Genomic DNA, 17210 nt, shown 5'->3' on the forward strand with positions numbered 1-17210 from the left:
GCCCATCACCCCTTGTGTCCTGCATCCCATTCTCTCCAATCACCTGGAGAACCTTGTTCCTGTGTCTGTCCTGCAGTTCTCACCTTTCTCTCATACATCATCACTCTGTCCCTCCTCAGTGGATTAGATGCATTAGTATACAAACATACCCTATTATCCTCCATCTTAGCCAAAATCTTCATTTATCTCACTTTACCACCATCCCTCATCCCCCTGTTCCCCTTCAAACAAAATGATTGGAAGAATTTATTGTAGATGGCATTACATTTTCCATCTTCCTATTTTATCTTCATTCCCCTGTAAATCAGATTTTTCCTACCATTGTTCTGAAACAATTCATTCTAAGGTCACCCATGATCTCCGTGTTGCCAATTCCAACAGTGAATTCTTTATCCTCATTCTACTCTCCCTCCCAGCAGAATTTGACACAGTTAACTACTTTACTTCTCAACAGAACACTTTATTCTTTTGGCTTTCTTACACCACCTATAGTTACATCTATCTTACCTCATTGGTCAATCCTTAGTTTTCTAAACTAGCTTATTTGTTGTGACCCCTAACATGTCAATGAAATAAGGCTTTGTCTTCAACTCTACCAGATCCTCTCCGAGAAATGTAATCTAGTCCTTTGGTAATAATGCCACCTTAAGGCTGATGATCCCTGAATTTGTATATCTGGTGCTGACCACTTCCTTGAGACCAAACTCCCACACTTAATTGTCTGTTTCACACTTCCTGTTGGTATCTAATGAGCATCTCTGATATTACAAAGCTAAGCCAAAACTCTTGATTTATCTCCCTTTAAAATCTGTTCCTCTCTAGTACTTTTCATCCTAAGGTATATCCAATTACTCAAATGTAAAATTTAGCATAGACTCTTGACTGTTCTTACTCTGATGACATTCCAGGATGAGGCCACATCCAGTGTCTATCCTCAGCATGACCACTTCTCTCCTCTGGTAAAATCTTAGGCCACGATAACAATGGTTTTCCATGAGACTAATTCACAGCCTCTTAAGTGGTCTCCCTGTTTCTAACCCTAGTACAACCCACCATCCAAACAGTCACCACAATGATATCAAGCGTAAAACAAATCACACTACTTTCTGGCTTCACACATTCCAGTGGCTTCCCTTTGCCCATTGGAATAAAATCCAAAATCATTGCAATGGTCTGTCTACATCAGCTTTTGTAACCCTGAGATACAATTATGGCCAGTTTGTCACAGAGAATAGCCTGTAACGTAATTTCAGTCTAAAATATCAACCAGAATAAGCTTTTATTTTACTACTTACCTCTCTATTAAATATTTCTAGACTTTGCCAGAGTCTGGTCATGTGATTTGCTTAGCTTTTGCCTTAGAAAAGCAAAGCTTGTCTTTAGCTTTCCTCTTTCTGGAAAAAGTGGATGATGATAGCATTTTCTTCTATATCTTTCCCTGCATAGACAAGATCTAGGAGTTAAAACACACACTTCACAATCTGAGTGATCCTGCATTCATCTTTTAGAAACAAAGCATATGCATTAGATTATCAACTCTCTTCAGGCTGCTTCTACCACCCACATAGTTATATGCATGTTGACTAGACTTCATATTAATGTTCCACATTTAAACACAGAAGACGCTAAACATTCCTACTATGGCCAAGGAAAGGTAAGATCAAGGAACAAAGTGGTTTTGGTATTTGCAACATGTTCAGTCTCTTTTTAATAAGTTCTCAAAGTTTGAATTAAGTAAAGTGTTAGTTGCTCAGTTATGTCTGACTCTTTGCGACCCCATGGGCTGTACAGTCCATGGAATTCTCCAGGCCAGAATACTGGAGTGGGTAGCCTTTCCCTTTCCTCTAAGGGAAAGAATACTAGAGTAGGTAGCCATTCCCTCCTCCAGGAGATCTTCCCAACCCAGTGATTGAACTGGGGTTTCCTGCATTACAAGCAGATTCTTTACCATCTGAGCCACAAATAGATTCCCTTATTAACAATTTATTCTACTTTAAAAATCACAATAAAGCAAATCACTTTCAAAAAATAAAGTAAATCAAACACAATTTCTTCCCTCTTGGATTTTGCATTTTAATCTTTTTCTCTGGAATTTTTGTATTGTTCACTATAATTGTATTCTTTAAATAGGGACATATTTTTGCTTAGAAGGATATTATCAGAAAGGAAAAGTTCTTCCTGTATCCTCATAAGTTATGACTGGGGGCCTCCAAACTAACCAAAACATTAGCAGGAGAAAAGGCGTGTACTTTTTATTAATATTTATAATTGTGGGAGTTCCCAGAAGAGAAATGAAACTCAGAGAACTAGTTAAACTTGGAGGCTTATATACCATCTTAACAAAGGAAAGAAGTCTAGACCTCAAGGGACAAGAAATTGTGAAGTGATGAGGAAATTTGTGGGTGGACTCATGGAAGATAAGACTTATTTTAGTGAAGTCTGTTTATTCAGACTCATTTTGGAATCATCTCCCTGTCTCTGGTGAGAAGATTGCTCTCTTCTCTTCCTGGTTTTATGGACTTCCCTCATAGCTCAGTTGGTAAAGAATCTGCCTGCAATGCAGGAGATCCCAGTTTCATCCCTGGGTTGGGAAGATCCACTGGAGAAGGGACAGGTTACCCATTCCAGTATTCTTGGGCTTCCCTTTTGGCTCAGCTGGTAAAGAACCCACCTGCAGTGTGGGAGACCTGGATTCAATGCCTGTGTTGGGAAGATCCCCTGGAGAAGAATACTACCCACTCCAGTATTCTGGCTTGGAGAATTCCATGAACTGTGTATTCCATGGGGTCAAGAGTAGGAAATGACTGGGTGACTTTCACTTTCACTTCCTGATACAGGTGAAGTGGTTAGAAAATGCCCTGCTTTTTAGCAGGAAAAGGGAGGCAGAGAACTCTTTCTGAATTTCTTGATTCTCAGCTGCCTCCAGCTCAAAACCCTGATGCCAAAGTGGCATATTTTAGGGATAACATATTCTGATCTCCTTCAAAATAAAACAAAATCCTTAATAATTTGATGGCTGGCTAAACTCCTGTGGTACGACTCAAGTTACTTTATCTTTCCAATGCTTGGGGAAGTGACACTCAAACTTCACTTTGAGGGGTTGGGGCAAGGGTGGAGCATAGGCTGGAAGGTGGGGCAGATACAGGCTCTCCTTCCTAAAACCTTAGCACCTTAGGAGTCAGTTACTCGCTTTGCAGTTATTTTGCCTTAATTTCCCTTTTCTCTCATGGTAGGTGTTTACATAGGCCTCAGCTTTTCTGGATTTTGGGATTATGATGATACCCAATGGTATAACCTGACAGATATGGTCTATTCCCAAGTTGGAGAAGGTAATTCCTCTAACAGTGACTTCATCTTTGACATTTTCCTTTGCATCAAGATTTGATGAATATTTATGAAATGTCTTTGCTTTGCTGAAAACATCACTTTTCCCTTATCTTTTAACCCATTATATGATTTCTTCCTTTAGAGCACAAACAGCTCTCAGTGGTGGATATGGTTTTAACAAATCATTTTTTAGTTATCCTCACCTCTTTGGGTCTTTTTATAAGTGGAGATCTTCGTTATCCATCATCCTCTGTCTTAATGGTAGGTAAATTGCTCTGTAACTAGAAGTTAACCTTAAATATCTTATGTGATATAAAGTAGAAATATTCGATACTTGAGTTACGTGTGATATATCTTAAAATTGAAATGTAAAAGCATAATAGCATGACTTTTTCCTTTGCCTTATAGTGTTGAATATATCATTTGGAAATGGCTAGTTTTGTTGCTATACGAATTTATGGGAAGTTTCAAATACATACATGTAAAAAACACATGTGGTGTAATTTAGACTGCTATGTTTTATCATGCCTTCTGATTGCAGCAAAAATTTTAATTCCTTCTTTTCTTTCTTTCTAGCTTTCACGGGTAGACTTTTGCGGTTTTGAAAGGGTAAGATGCTTTCAATTTCCAAGGGTTTGTTAGAAGATATTCATTTCCTTGGTGACCTAAGAGATGAAGTGCAAGACAAGAATTCATAATATAGATGATACCTGACACTACAATATTATTTACAGTTTGAACTTAAAAATGTGTTTCCACTAGCCATTAAGCAATGATCTCTTGTTCTGTTTCAAAAGAGGAAATGCCACTCTTTGTTTTATAGGCAGCCCTTACCCCTTCTTTATACGTTCTGTCCAGGATTGCTGTGGCTGTTCAATGTGTTCTGCACAAGAGCACCCAGTTGAAAAGATGGGCAGTCCAGTGGTTCGGCAGTCCTGTGGTTAAGACTTCACCTTCCAATTCAGTGGACATGGGTTCAACCCATGGTTGGGGAGCTAAGATCCCACATGCCTCAGGGCCAAAAAAACAAAACATAGAACAGAAGCAGTATTGTGACAGATTTAATGAAGACTTTTAAAAAAATGGTCCACATCAAAAAAAATCTTAAAAAAAAAACAAAAAAATAAAGAAAAGATAGTGAGAGATGAAATCTGGCTTAACACTTGACACCTCAGTCTGCCTGCTCCTGACCCTCATGTGAGTCTGTGTCTACCAAGAGAAAGGGGCACTCTTTCTAATATGATACAAGCGACCATATAAGCTCTGATTCTGGCTTTTCGGGGTGTGATTTTGTTCCATCTCTCTCTCTCTCTCTCTCTCTCTGTTATGAGGTCAGGTTTTGAGATTCAACTAAGTCATTGCCTCATTGCATCAACATATGAGCACAACAAAATTATGAGTATTTGTAGCCTTTTGCCCTGTCCCCTCCCATAGAGGCCTGTGGGCGCAGATGCATGTGGGCACACGCATGCACACTCACACTGACTGAAGCAAAGAGGCAGCTACTTCTCAGGAAGCAAAAGGAACTGACTTCTTGCTTCACTGATTCCAAGAACCGTCAAGCTGAGCACTGGGAAGGTCCGGCAGGCAAAACTGGTTTCCATTACAAAGAGCAAGGAGGAGAACTGTCAAGGACAAAATTCCAAACTGAGAAAAACTCTTACCACTCAAGAGTGAGGGTGAAGAAAAGAAATTTTCACAGATGAGGCTTCAGGAGAGTTTATCGTCCAGAGATTCCCTTGAAGAAGTGGGGTGCCAGAAATAATGATGGAACTAGAAATGTGAACTCTAAGGGAGGCAGGAAACGTATCTGTGCTTTTCACCAGACCTGAGCCCACCCTTCTGTGTTTTTATAGCTGCATATATTCCATCGTGTGAACTTAACCAGAGTTTACTTAACCAGTCTCCTATGAGTGGATATTTGAGTAGTTTTTCTAATCTTTTGCTTTTATATTACAAACAATGCTTCCATTAATAATTTGTATCCAGCAAGTTTGTACATATCCGGCTTTATCAGTACAATACATTCTTGGAATTTGGATGGACACATCAAGGAGTAAATGCTTGTACAATATTAAAAGACAAGCACAAGTTGCCCTTCATAGACGTTTTTATTATTTACAAGGATATTAAAATAAATCCTCTTGAGCTGAAATATTTCAGCAAAAACTCAGGAACTTCTGATAATGATGAGAGAGAGGAGAATTACAAGTGTTCTGAAGATAGTGAGGTCATGTGGCAGGGCAAAATGCAGGGGAAAGTGAACTTATTCTTAAAGGTATAGGGATTTACCTTTAGGAAAGGCCTCTTCTATAATGATTGAAGAAAGGACAGTAAGAATGGGATGTGTGTGGCTATCCAGCCAGGAATTTGAAGGAGTTAATACTTGGCGGTTTATTCATGCCCTTATTCATCCATTCAACAGAAGTTTGTTGAGCCAGGCTTGTTTAGACAAAGACATACAAGATAAAGTCCTGACTCTCCTGTAGCTTTCCATTCTCCTGAAGCAGCTAGACCATGAACAAGTACACAAACATATGCAGACTGTGAAGAGTAAAAAGGGCTTATTCAAATTAAAGCAGGAAAGAGAAACAGAGAGTGAAGAGAAGATAATACTGTATTTTAAGCCAGGTGATTTTAGTAAGCCTCTCCAAGGAGGTGAAATTGAAGCAGAAATTCAAATGATTTGAAGAAATGATTTTACCAAAATATGTCCAGACAGTGGTGCAAAGGCCCTCAATTGGGAACTTGACATGAGGCAAAATCTCTCTGCCAAAATCTGGTTAGTGGAACTAGCAGGCATCTGGGGTCACTTCTTTAAGGATAAAATCCAAGCTCTTGAGAGACATACAGAGTCCTTCATGGTCAGAGCCTCTCGTGCCTTCCTCAGCCTTGTGGTGCCTGCTCCTCACCCCAAGCAGCCCTTTCCAGGCACAGCAAACACACCTTGAAATGAGCCATCATTTCTTACACTTTGAATCAGTTGGACAAGATGTTTCATCTCCTTAGGGTGCATTCCCTCCCCCTCCCTTTCATTTCACTTAGAGCAAGGATCCCCAACCTTTTTGGCACCAGGGAGCAGTTTCATGGAGACAATTTTCCCACAGACCGGAGTAAGGGAGGATGGTTTTGGAATGATTCAAGCATATTACATTTATTGTGCAGTTTATTTCTACTATTATTACATCAACTCCACCATACATCATCAAACGTTAGATCCTGGAGGTTAGGGACCCATGACTCAGAGTTCCTACCGCTTCTTCAATAGCCCCTCTGTGACTGCCAAGGGTGCCTTTCCTGTACAGTCTCAATGCTGTCACCACTAATGGCTGTCGTTTGTCACCCCCTTTCCTGTACAGCCTCAATGCTGTCACCACTAATGGCTGTCGTTTGTCACCCCCTTTCCTGTACAGCCTCAATGCTGTCACCACTAATGGCTGTCGTTTGTCACCCCCTTTCCTGTACAGTCTCAATGCTGTCACCACTAATGGCTGTCGTTTGTCCCCCCCTTTCCTGTACAGCCTCAATGCTGTCACCACTAATGGCTGTCGTTTGTCACCCTTTTTTGTCTGTTGAGCCCTCTGACTTGCCTCAGCAGATTTTAGCTTTCATGTCAAGAACTACTTTATTTACTGGTGTATGCTAGTAAGTTGGAGAAGGAAATGGCAACCCACTCCAGTGTTCTTGCCTGGAGAATCCCAAGGACTGGGGAGCCTGGTGGGCTGCCGTCTATGGGGTCGCACAGAGTCGGACACAACTGAGGCACTTTAGCAGCAGCAGCAGCAGCTAATAAGTTACCACCCTGCCTTGCACATAGGTCATCTCAAATAAATGTTGGCAGAATCCATGAGTGAATAAATGAAGACAGACAGGAATCCAGTCTTGTAGGAAGTTAGTAGCCATGCAGCATGGAACTTTGAACAGTCATATACCTCTCTAGCCTTAATTTCTTCATTTTAAAATGTTCATAGCATTACCTACCTCTTAGAGTTGAAGTGATTAAATAACATTATATAAAAATTTGGCCTGGTTCATGAATCAAAGTAGAAACTTAACCAAACAAACAAAAACTATATTTTCTCTCCAAACAGATAGTCAGAACCTTTTGAAAGCAAATGACAGAAACCAACTAAATCTGATTTTAGCAAAGGAGATGCAGTTGTTGGCTCATGTGAGCAGGGAATTCAAGGAATGAAGAATCTGGCTTTCAGACATGACTGGATTTTGTGCCTAACAAATGTCCGTCGAACTCTGTCTTCTCAGCATTTGAATCTGCTTTCCTCTGCATTGACTTCACTCTCAGTACATTTGTTCCAATTGTCAGTAAGAACGGCCACCAAGTTTACGTGCAAGCAATTTAGCAATCCCCGCGGGAATAAAGCCTCTCTTTTCTGGTAGTTCCAAGTCTCAGGGCCGACTCATTACCCTGACTTGGATCGTGTGTTCATTCCTGACCCCTCTTTGTGACTCTAAATCAGGCCTGAGGCATGAGCTCATCCTTGGAATAAAGTTAGCCTGTTCAGATTAAATTATCCCCAGGGATATTCACTGAAGTATTATCAGTTTTATTCCAGGTAGGAAAAAAAAAAAAAAGAAATGTAAAGAGCAAGAGAGAAAAAAAAAGGAATCTCCGGACCCAGTAGAGGTTCTTTATTAATTGCCCATATATAGTCATGATAATCACAATATTCTAAAGCACTAAAGATTTATATGAGAACAGGCTCATTTGATATAATGCCTTAGATTGAAATTCAAATAAATTATTGTCTATTCCATTTTAAAAGGCTTCTTTATTTGTTTAGAAGTATTATTAAGATATAATTCACATAGCATAATATTTACCCACTTATAGTGTACAATTCAATGGCCTTTAGTATAATCACAATTGTACAACCATCACCACAGTCTATTCTAAAATATTTTAAAGGCTTTTATTGTACAGATTATGCAGATTTTATTATTGATCTTTAAAAATGTAAGAAGGTTTTCCTTTTGTCTCAACAATAATTTGAGCGTCAGAGTCTTCCTATGTTAACTGAAAAAATTACATAATCTAAAAGTTGAGAGTTATATTTTATTCTGTGGACAAAACTGAGGACATAAGCCCAGGACACAGCCTCTCAGATAGCTCTGAGAGACTGCTCCCAAGAGGGAAAGGGGAACCAGGATATAAAAGGAGTTTTTGCAGCAAAGACCAGGTAGTTGGAACATCAAAAGTTTTCTTTAAAGAAAACCAGATATCTCAAGGAATTTAGTGCTTTTCTATGTATGGGAAGATGCAAGCGTCTGGGCTCCCTGAAATCATTCCTCTGATGTGCACCTCAGCTCTTTGGCACCAGTACCCTGTGCTTTCTCATCCTGAGTCTCCTCAGGGTGTGTCTTTGGGGGCTGGCTGCAGTGACTGAGAGCATGGCAGCAGGCAGACAGCCCATCTGTCTCCATCCTGAGTTCCCTCGGGGCTCACAGTCATGGTTGTAGTGGCTTGATGGCTGCAAATCCTTTGTTTACTGCAGGCAGGCAACATTTTTTCATAGATACCTATAACAGAACCATCTCAAATTCTTGCATATAACTCATATCCAACATGAATAATCTTACCTTCTTGGAAGTTTCTCTCTTATGACCAATTTTTCAAAACTTGTATTTTTTTCTTATTGCTTTGTGCTGCTGTCAGGCTTCTGGGAAGACTCCTTAAACCTAGCTGCAGCTGAAGGAGAATAAAAGATAAGCATATGGCCTGTTTTAACTGTAATGAAAGATCAACAGCTCCTGGGAGCCTCAGATAGACAATTCATAGAGAGAAGGCAATGGCACCTCATTCCAGTACTCTTGCCTGGAAAATCCCATGGATGGAGGGGCCTGGTAGGCTGCAGTCCATGGGATCACGAAGAGTCGGACATGACTGACTTCACTTTCACTTTTCACTTTCATGCATTGGAGAAGGAAATGGCAACCCACTCCAGTGTTCTTGCCTGGAGAATCCTAGGGACGGGGGAGCCTGGTGGGCTGCCATCTATGCGGTCGCACAGAGCCGGATATGACTGAAGCGACTTAGCAGCAGCAGCATCTTCATTAACATATGCTAATCAAGCAAAATTTTGTATTCCTCTTTTGTGTGTTGTTCAAAAATCATATTCTTGTTTCCTGCCCTCTATGACCTTTTATTTGTTGGCATACAGTTTTTCTCTTTCTATTTGCCTCACATTCCTGAACTAACTTTTAAATTTTCTGATGTTTTTCTATCTTATATCTTAAGTCTATGTATTGCCTAAATGATACTTTTGTTTATTTATGTAGGTTGACTACATCAAAGGAAAACTGTGGTATAATGAAAGATGTTTTGCTAACAGAGAACACTTTGAAGGTAAATTTTAATAAACTTTTCTCAACATAGATAGCACATATAGATTAGATAAAATGAAATAAAAATAGAATTAAGCATAAAGATAGATTTGTTTTGTATAAGTTAAGAGCCTAAAACTGGGGGGGGTGGGAATTAATTTAAATATAAGGCAATAGGCATGCCCTGTTATAAAATGTAAGAAAATTGTATTTGAGTATACTTAATGATACATTTAAAAATATAGATGCTACTTATAATTTCTGTACCTTTATATTTTATAGTTGATTATGTTACTATCACCTTTGACAGAAACAGGACCCTAAGTGAGGTATGATATTCAATATTTTAAAAAGTAAGAAATTTTGCTGTGCATAATTTTATAGGTTCTTTTTAATCTAAAGAATGGCAATTCTACAGACTGAAAGGCTTAACAACCACTCTTTGCTCCCAGTGGTGCCTCTACTTGGATTTAACTGGAGAAGGAAATGGCAACCCACTCCAGTATTCTTGCCTGGAGAATCCCATGGACGGAGGAGCTTGGTAGGCTACAGTCCATGGGGTCGCTAAGAATCAGACACGACTGAGAGACTTCACTTTCACTTTTCTGCATTGGAGAAGGAAATGGCAACCCACTCCAATATTCTTGCCTGGAGAATCCCAGGGACAGAGGAGCCTGGTGGGCTGCTGTCTATGGGGTCACACAGAGTCAGACACGACTGAAGCAACTTAGCAGCAGCAGCAATTATCTAACAATTCATGCCAGAAAGGGATGTTTGGCCATGTTTTCTGGACTCTCAGCCCCCAGAAGATAACAACACAGTGGTCCATTGGTTTATTTGCCTATAGAAGCTAATGAGGACTTCTAGAGTTCAACAATGGCATTACTTTTTCCTTTCTCTTTTTGTAGGCAAACTCTTGTTTTTACAGTAAAGAACCATTTCTTGAATGGTTACCTTGCTTACCCCCTGTTCCAAAAGGAACCAAAACTATTCTTTCAACTGTGATAACATTTCTTGTTGACCAAGAGCAAAGTTCTGCAGTCTACCTCTTCCATAACCAGGTAGGCCTTAAAGCCCAGAGGGGATTGCTCCTGACACCACAATAATGAAAATGTACCTGACCAAAGCTTATTCCAAGTTCTTGTTTTCTTTGGCAGTATAAGTTGATAAAAATTGGCTGCAGTGAAATTATTTATGATAATTAATATAGTTTGATACCTTCCCTGATAGCTAGGTTGGTAAAGAATCCACCTGCCATGCGGGAGACCCCGGTTTGATTCCTGGGTTGGGAAGATCCACTGGAGAAAGGATAGGCTACCTACTCCAATATTCTTAGACTTCCCTTGTGGCTCAGCTGGTAAAGAATCCACTTGCAATGCAGGAGACCTGGGTTTGACCCCTGGGTTGGGAAAATCCCCTGGAGAGAATTCCATGGACGTCCATGGGGTCACTAAGTGTTGGACATGACTGAGTGACTTTCACTTTCACTTGATACCTTATAGATGTCTTGTTTCTGATTATCATTCAGTTTGATGAAAACACAAAATTCAATGCTATCTGTATAATGATTCTGCTTTGCTTATTATTCAGGATAGTATAAGCTGTATTTGCTCTGTATATATTTAAGTTTCCATAAAATGGTTAGTTTAAATGAACAAAAAGTGGAACAAGCTTTACCTGCATGATTTTAGGAGATAAAAATTTTTCCTCTACCCTCTAATTCAGTTCAGTTCAGTTCAGTTGCTCAGTCGTGTCCGACTCTGCGACTCCATGAATCACAGCATGCCAGGCCTCCCTGTCCATCACCAACGCCTGGAGTTCACTCAGACTCACATCCATCGAGTCAGTGACGCCATCCAGCCATCTCATCCTCTGTCGTCCCCTTCTCCTCCTGCCCTCAATCCCTCCCAGCATCAGAGTCTTTTCCAATGTGTCAACTCTTTGCATGAGGTGGCCAAAGTACTGGAGTTTCAGCTTTAGCATCATTCCTTCTAGAGAAATCCCAGGGCTGATCTCCTTCAGAATGGACTGGTTGGATGTCCTCGCAGTCCAAGGGACTCTCAAGAGTCTTCTCCAACACCACAGTTCAAAAGCATCAATTCTTCGGCACTCAGCTTTCTTCACAGTCCAACTCTCACATCCATACATGACCACAGGAAAAACCAAAGCCTTGACTAGACGGACCTTTGTTGGCAAAGTAGTGTCTCTGCTTTTGAATATGCTATCTAGGTTGGTCATAACTTTTCATCCAAGGAGTAAGTGTCTTTTAATTTCATGGCTGCAGTCACCATCTGCAGTGATTTTGGAGCCCAAAAACATAAAGTCTGACACTGTTTCCATTGTTTCCCCATCTATTTCCCATGAAGTGATGGGACCAGATGCCATGATCTTCATTTTCTGAATGTTGAGTTTTAAGCCAACTTTTTCACTCTCCTCTTTCACCTTCATCAACAGGCTTTTTAGTTCCTCTTCACTTTCTGCCATAAGGGTGGTGTCATCTGCATATCTGAGGTTATTGATATTTCTCCCGGCAATCTTGATTCCAGCTTGTGCTTCTTCCAGCCCAGCATTTCTCATGATGTACTCTGCGTATAGGTTAAATAAGCAGGGTGACAATATACAGCCTTGACGTACTCCTTTTCCTATTTGGAACCAGTCTGTTGTTCCATGTCCAGTTCTAACTGTTGCTTCCTGACCTGCACACAGATTTCTCAAGAGGCAGGTCAGGTGGTCTGGTATTCCCATCTGTTTCAGAATTTTCCACAGTTTATTGTGATCCACACAGTCAAAGGCTTTGGCATAGTCAAGAAAGCAGAAATAGATGTTTTTCTGGAACTCTCTTGCTTTTTCGATGATCCAGCAGATGTTGGCAATTTGGTCTCTGGTTCCTCTGCCTTTTCTAAAACCAGCTTGAACAACTGGAAGTTCACTGTTCACGTATTGCTGAAGACTGGCTTGGAGAATTTTGAGCATTACTTTACTAGCGTGTGAAATGAGTGCAATTGTGTGGTAGTTTGAGCATTCTTTGAACTCTTTATTTGAACTCCTTTTTGCCAAATTCAGACTGAAATTGAAGAAAGTAGGGAAAACCACTAGACCATTCAGGTATGACCTAAATCAAATCCCTTATGATTATACAGTAGAAGTGAGAAATAGATTTAAGGGACTAGATCTGATAGATAGAGTGCCTGATGAACTATGGACTGAGGTTCGTGACATTGTACAGGAGACAGGGATCAAGACCATCCCCATGGAAAAGAAATGCAAAAAAGCAAAATGGCTGTCTGGGGAGGCCTTACAAATAGCTGTGAAAAGAAGAAAAGCAAAAAGCAAAGGAGAAAGGGAGAGATATAAGCATCTGAATGCAGAGTTCCAAAGAATAGCAAGAAGAGATAAGACAGCCTTCCTCAGTGATCAATGCAAAGAAATAGAGGAAAACAACAGAATGGGAAAGACTAGAGATCTCTTCAAGAAAATTAGGGATACCAAGGGAATATTTCATGCAAAGATGGGCTCAATAAAGGACAGAAATTGTATGGACCTAAGAGAAGCAGAAGATATTAAGAAGAGGTGGCAAGAATACACAGAAGAACTGTACAAAAAAGATCTTCACGATCCAGATAATCACAATGGTGTGATCACTGACGTAGAGCCAGACATCCTGGAATGTGAAGTCCAGTGGGCCTTAGAGAGCATCACTACGAACAAAGCTAGTGAAGGTGATGGAATTCCAGTTGAGCTACTTCAAATCCTGAAATATGATGCTGTGAAAGTGCTGCACTCAATATGCCAGCAAATTTGGAAAACTCAGCAGTGGCCACAGGACTGGAAAAGGTCAGTTTTCATTCCAATCCCAAAGAAAGGCAATGCCAAAGAATGCTCAAACCCTCTAATTCAGGCCCTGCAAATTAAACTGATAAAAGACAGATTAATAAGAGAAAAGAAAATAATTATTTATGCATGCAATGCACACACAATCACAGAAAATTAATCAATCAAACTGATCACATGGACCACAGCCTTGTCTAACTCAATGAAACTATTAGCCATGCTGTGTAGGGCCACCCAAGACGGATGAGTCATGGTGGACAGTTCTGACAAAATGTGGTCCACTGGAGAAGGGAATGGCAAACCACTTCAGCATTCTTTCCTTGAGAACCCCATGAACAGTATGAAAAGGCAAAAGGATATGACATTGAAAGATGAACTTCCCAGGTCAGTAGGTGCCCAATATGCTACTGGAAAAGAGTGGAGAAATAACTCCAGAAAGAATGAAGAGACAAAGCCAAAGTGAAAACAATGCCCAGTTGTAGATGAAACTGGTGATGGAAGTAAAGTCCGATGCTGAAGAACTATACAAAAAAAATCTTCTGACTTAGATAACCACGATGGTGTAATCACTTACCTAGAGCCAGGCATCCTGGAATGCAAAGTCAAGTGGGCCTTAGGAAGCATCTATACGAACAAAGCTAGTGGAGGTGATGGAATTCCAGTTGAGCTATTTCAAACCCTAAAAGATGATGCTGTGAAAGTGCTGCACCCAACATGCCAGCAAATTTGGAAAACTCAGCAGTGGCCACAGGGCGTAAAAGGTCGGTTTTCATTCCAATCCCAAAGAAAGGCAATGCCAAAGAATGCTCAAACTACCACACAATTGCACTCATCTCACACACTAGCAAAGTAATGCTCAAAATTCTCCAAGCCAGGCTTCAGCAGTATGTGAACTGTGAACTTCCAGATGTTCAAGGTGGATTTAGAAAAGGCAGAGGAACCAGAGATCAAATCACCAGCATCTGCTGGGTCATCAAAAAAGCAAGAGAGTTCCAGAAAAACATCTACTTCTACTTTATTGACTACACCAAAGCCTTTGACTGTATGGATCACAACCATCTGTAGAAAATTCTTCAACAGATGGGACTACCAGATCACCTTACCTGCATCCTGAGAAATCTGTATGCAGGTCAAGAAGCAACATTAGAACCAAACGTGGAACAACAAACTGGTTCCAAATTGGGAAAGGAGTATGTCAAGGCTATATATTGTCACCCTGCTTATTTAATTTGTATGCAGAGTACATCATGTGAAATGCTGGGCTGGCTGAAGCACAAGCTGGAATCAAGATTGCCGGGAGAAATATCAATAACCTCAGATATGCAGATGACACCCCCCTTATGGCAGAAAACAAAGAAGAACTAAAGAGTCTCTTGATGAAAGTGAAACAGGACAGTGAAAAAATTGGCTTAAAACTCAGCTTTCAGTTCTAATGAGGTGGATGAAACTGGAGCCTTTTATACAGAGTGAAGTAAGCCAGAAAGAAAAACACCAGTACAGTATATTAACACATATATATGTAATTTAGAAAGATGGTAATGATAACCCTAGAAAGATGGTAATGATAATCCTATATGCGAGACAGCAAAAGAGACACAGATGTATAGAACAGTCTTTTGGACTCTGTGGGAGAGGGCAAGGGTGGGATGATTTGGGAGAATGGCATTGAAACATGTATATTATCATATGTGAAATGAATCACCAGTCCAGGTTTGATGCAGGTTTGAGACAAGGTGCTCGGGGCTGGTGCACTGGGATGACCCAGAGGGATGGGATGGGGAGGGAGGTGGCAGGGGGGTTCAGGATGGGGAACACATGTACACCCATGGCGGATTCATGTCAATGTATGGCAAAACCACTGCAATATTGTGAAGTAATTAACCTCCAATTAAAATAAATAAATGTATATTTTTAAAAAAAATCAGCTTTCAAAAAATGAAGATCATGGCATCCAGTCCCATCACTTTATGGCAAATAGATGGGGAAACAATGGAAACAGTGACAGACTTTATTTTGGTGGGGGGCTCCAAAATCACTGCAGATGGTGACTGTAGCCATGAAATTAAAAGACACTTGCTCCTTGGAAGAAAAGCTATGACCAACTTAGACAGCATATTAAAAAGCAGAGACATTACTTTGCTGACAGAGGTTCATCTAATCAAAGCTATGGTTTTTCCAGTAGTCATGTATTGGATGTGAGAGTTGGACTATAAAGAAAGCTGAGTGCCGAAGAATCAATGCTTTTGAACTGTGGTGTTGGAGAAGACTCTTGAGAGTCCCTTGGACTGCAAGGACATCAAACCAGTCAATTCTAAAGGAAATCAAAACTGAATGTGCACTGGAAGGACTGATGCTGAAGCTGAAACTCCAGTACTTTGGCCACCTGATGCGAAGAACTGACTCCTTGGAAAAAACCATGATGCTGGGAAAGATTGGAGGCAAGAGGAGAAAGGGACAACAGAGGATGAGATGGTTGGATGGCATCACCAACTTGATGGACATGAGTTTGAGCAAGCTCCAGGAGTTGGTGATGGACAGGGAAGACTGGCATGCTTCAGTCCATGAGGTTGCAAAGAGTCAGACACAACTGACTGTGAACTGAATGCACAAACATATGGGTGAAAGTCAGTGATGAATAACTCAAAAGGTAGTTAAATTTTGGAGGTTATATACCATCTTAATAGTTTAAGAAATTGAGTGAGAAGGATACTTGAAAGAAAACAAGTGAAAAGGTAATGGGTTTACAGGAGAACAAACAGGAGTTAAGAAAGTCCATGATAATATTTGTTTGAATAAGCTTGAATGATTTTTCTGTCTCTTGTGGGCCTTAAAGCTCCCCTGCAGAAGGGATCTGGGGTAGGTTTTGTTCGCATGCTGCCTTCTAGGAGTAGATATGCTCTGAAGAGAAATTAATGGCAGCCTTATATTCCAGATATTGCTGCTTTTAGTCAGATGAGGGAAGAAATTTGTTGCATCTTTTGAATCTAAAATATCAGCATGAAATAAACTTTATACCAAAATGTCATACCTTGGGGTACATATTCTGATCCCCACCAGAATCATGATCTGACAGAACTGTAGTGTAGCCTAGGGGTTCATATTTTAAAAAGTAATTTGACATTATAGTTCTGGTGAATGGGCATTGGAGTCTGTCAAGTTCAGTAATGAGTCTACAATAAATCCCTTGACATTTATTTTAAAACCTTGGGCAAATTATTTAATCCTCTTTACTTTATGTTCAATATCTACAAGATGGACCTATACAGTAGAGGGAAGCAGAGTAAAGAGATACCAATAGCTGCTAATCCTTTCAATTCTATGCTGTTAAAGGTTGTATCCCTATCTTAATCAAAATCCAGGTAACAAGAAACTCTAAAAATTGTAACATAGACATAGTACTGTTGGTGCAAAGAAACCTTACAATTTGCTCCTTCTTTGTTTATCTATTTCTAGAAAAATACCATTGTCTCTGTGAGGATCCTAAAACACAACAAACCAGACTTAATACAAAAATTTCCACCTTTCTCTTTTCCTTCATCATTCTCTTCTCCTGTTGGAATGATATTCCACCCACGAAGCCATTTTCTGTATGCTTACGGTAATCAGGTATGTATAGATTAAACTTTACACTCTAGTATAGATGTAAATTCTTCACTTACTCTATGCTGAATGGATATACATTAAGAATGGAGTTGTTCTGATGGTCAGGG

At 40.1% G+C, this 17210-nt stretch overlaps 1 protein-coding gene across 13 annotated transcripts in view; it reads left to right on the top strand.

Moving 5' to 3' along the window:
* Positions 1-17210, top strand: part of CATSPERB (catsper channel auxiliary subunit beta) — a 187038-nt gene that overhangs the window by 105223 nt on the left and 64605 nt on the right. For 10 of the 13 annotated variants that reach the window (XR_015149463.1, XR_015149462.1, XR_015149466.1 and 7 more), the window contains 7 exons: positions 3234-3329; positions 3470-3588; positions 3904-3936; positions 9625-9691; positions 9952-9998; positions 10578-10730; positions 16954-17106. Coding sequence is in view for 8 of the 13 variants with exons in the window: in XM_086363202.1 (XP_086219328.1) it covers positions 3234-3329; positions 3470-3588; positions 3904-3936; positions 9625-9691; positions 9952-9998; positions 10578-10730; positions 16954-17106 (668 nt within the window). In the remaining 5 variants the exon portion in view is untranslated. Of the gene's footprint in view, positions 1-3233; positions 3330-3469; positions 3589-3903; positions 3937-9624; positions 9692-9951; positions 9999-10577; positions 10731-15951; positions 16148-16953; positions 17107-17210 lie in introns of those variants that run through there. The other 3 variants (XM_086363203.1, XM_086363206.1, XM_086363208.1) reach the window with 2 other exon arrangements.

The sequence above is a fragment of the Bos grunniens genome, chromosome 21, assembly GCF_055505025.1.
Source record: "Bos grunniens cultivar Pamir isolate PY7600 chromosome 21, Bosgru_T2T1.0, whole genome shotgun sequence".
NCBI classification, from domain to species: Eukaryota; Metazoa; Chordata; class Mammalia; order Artiodactyla; family Bovidae; genus Bos; species Bos grunniens.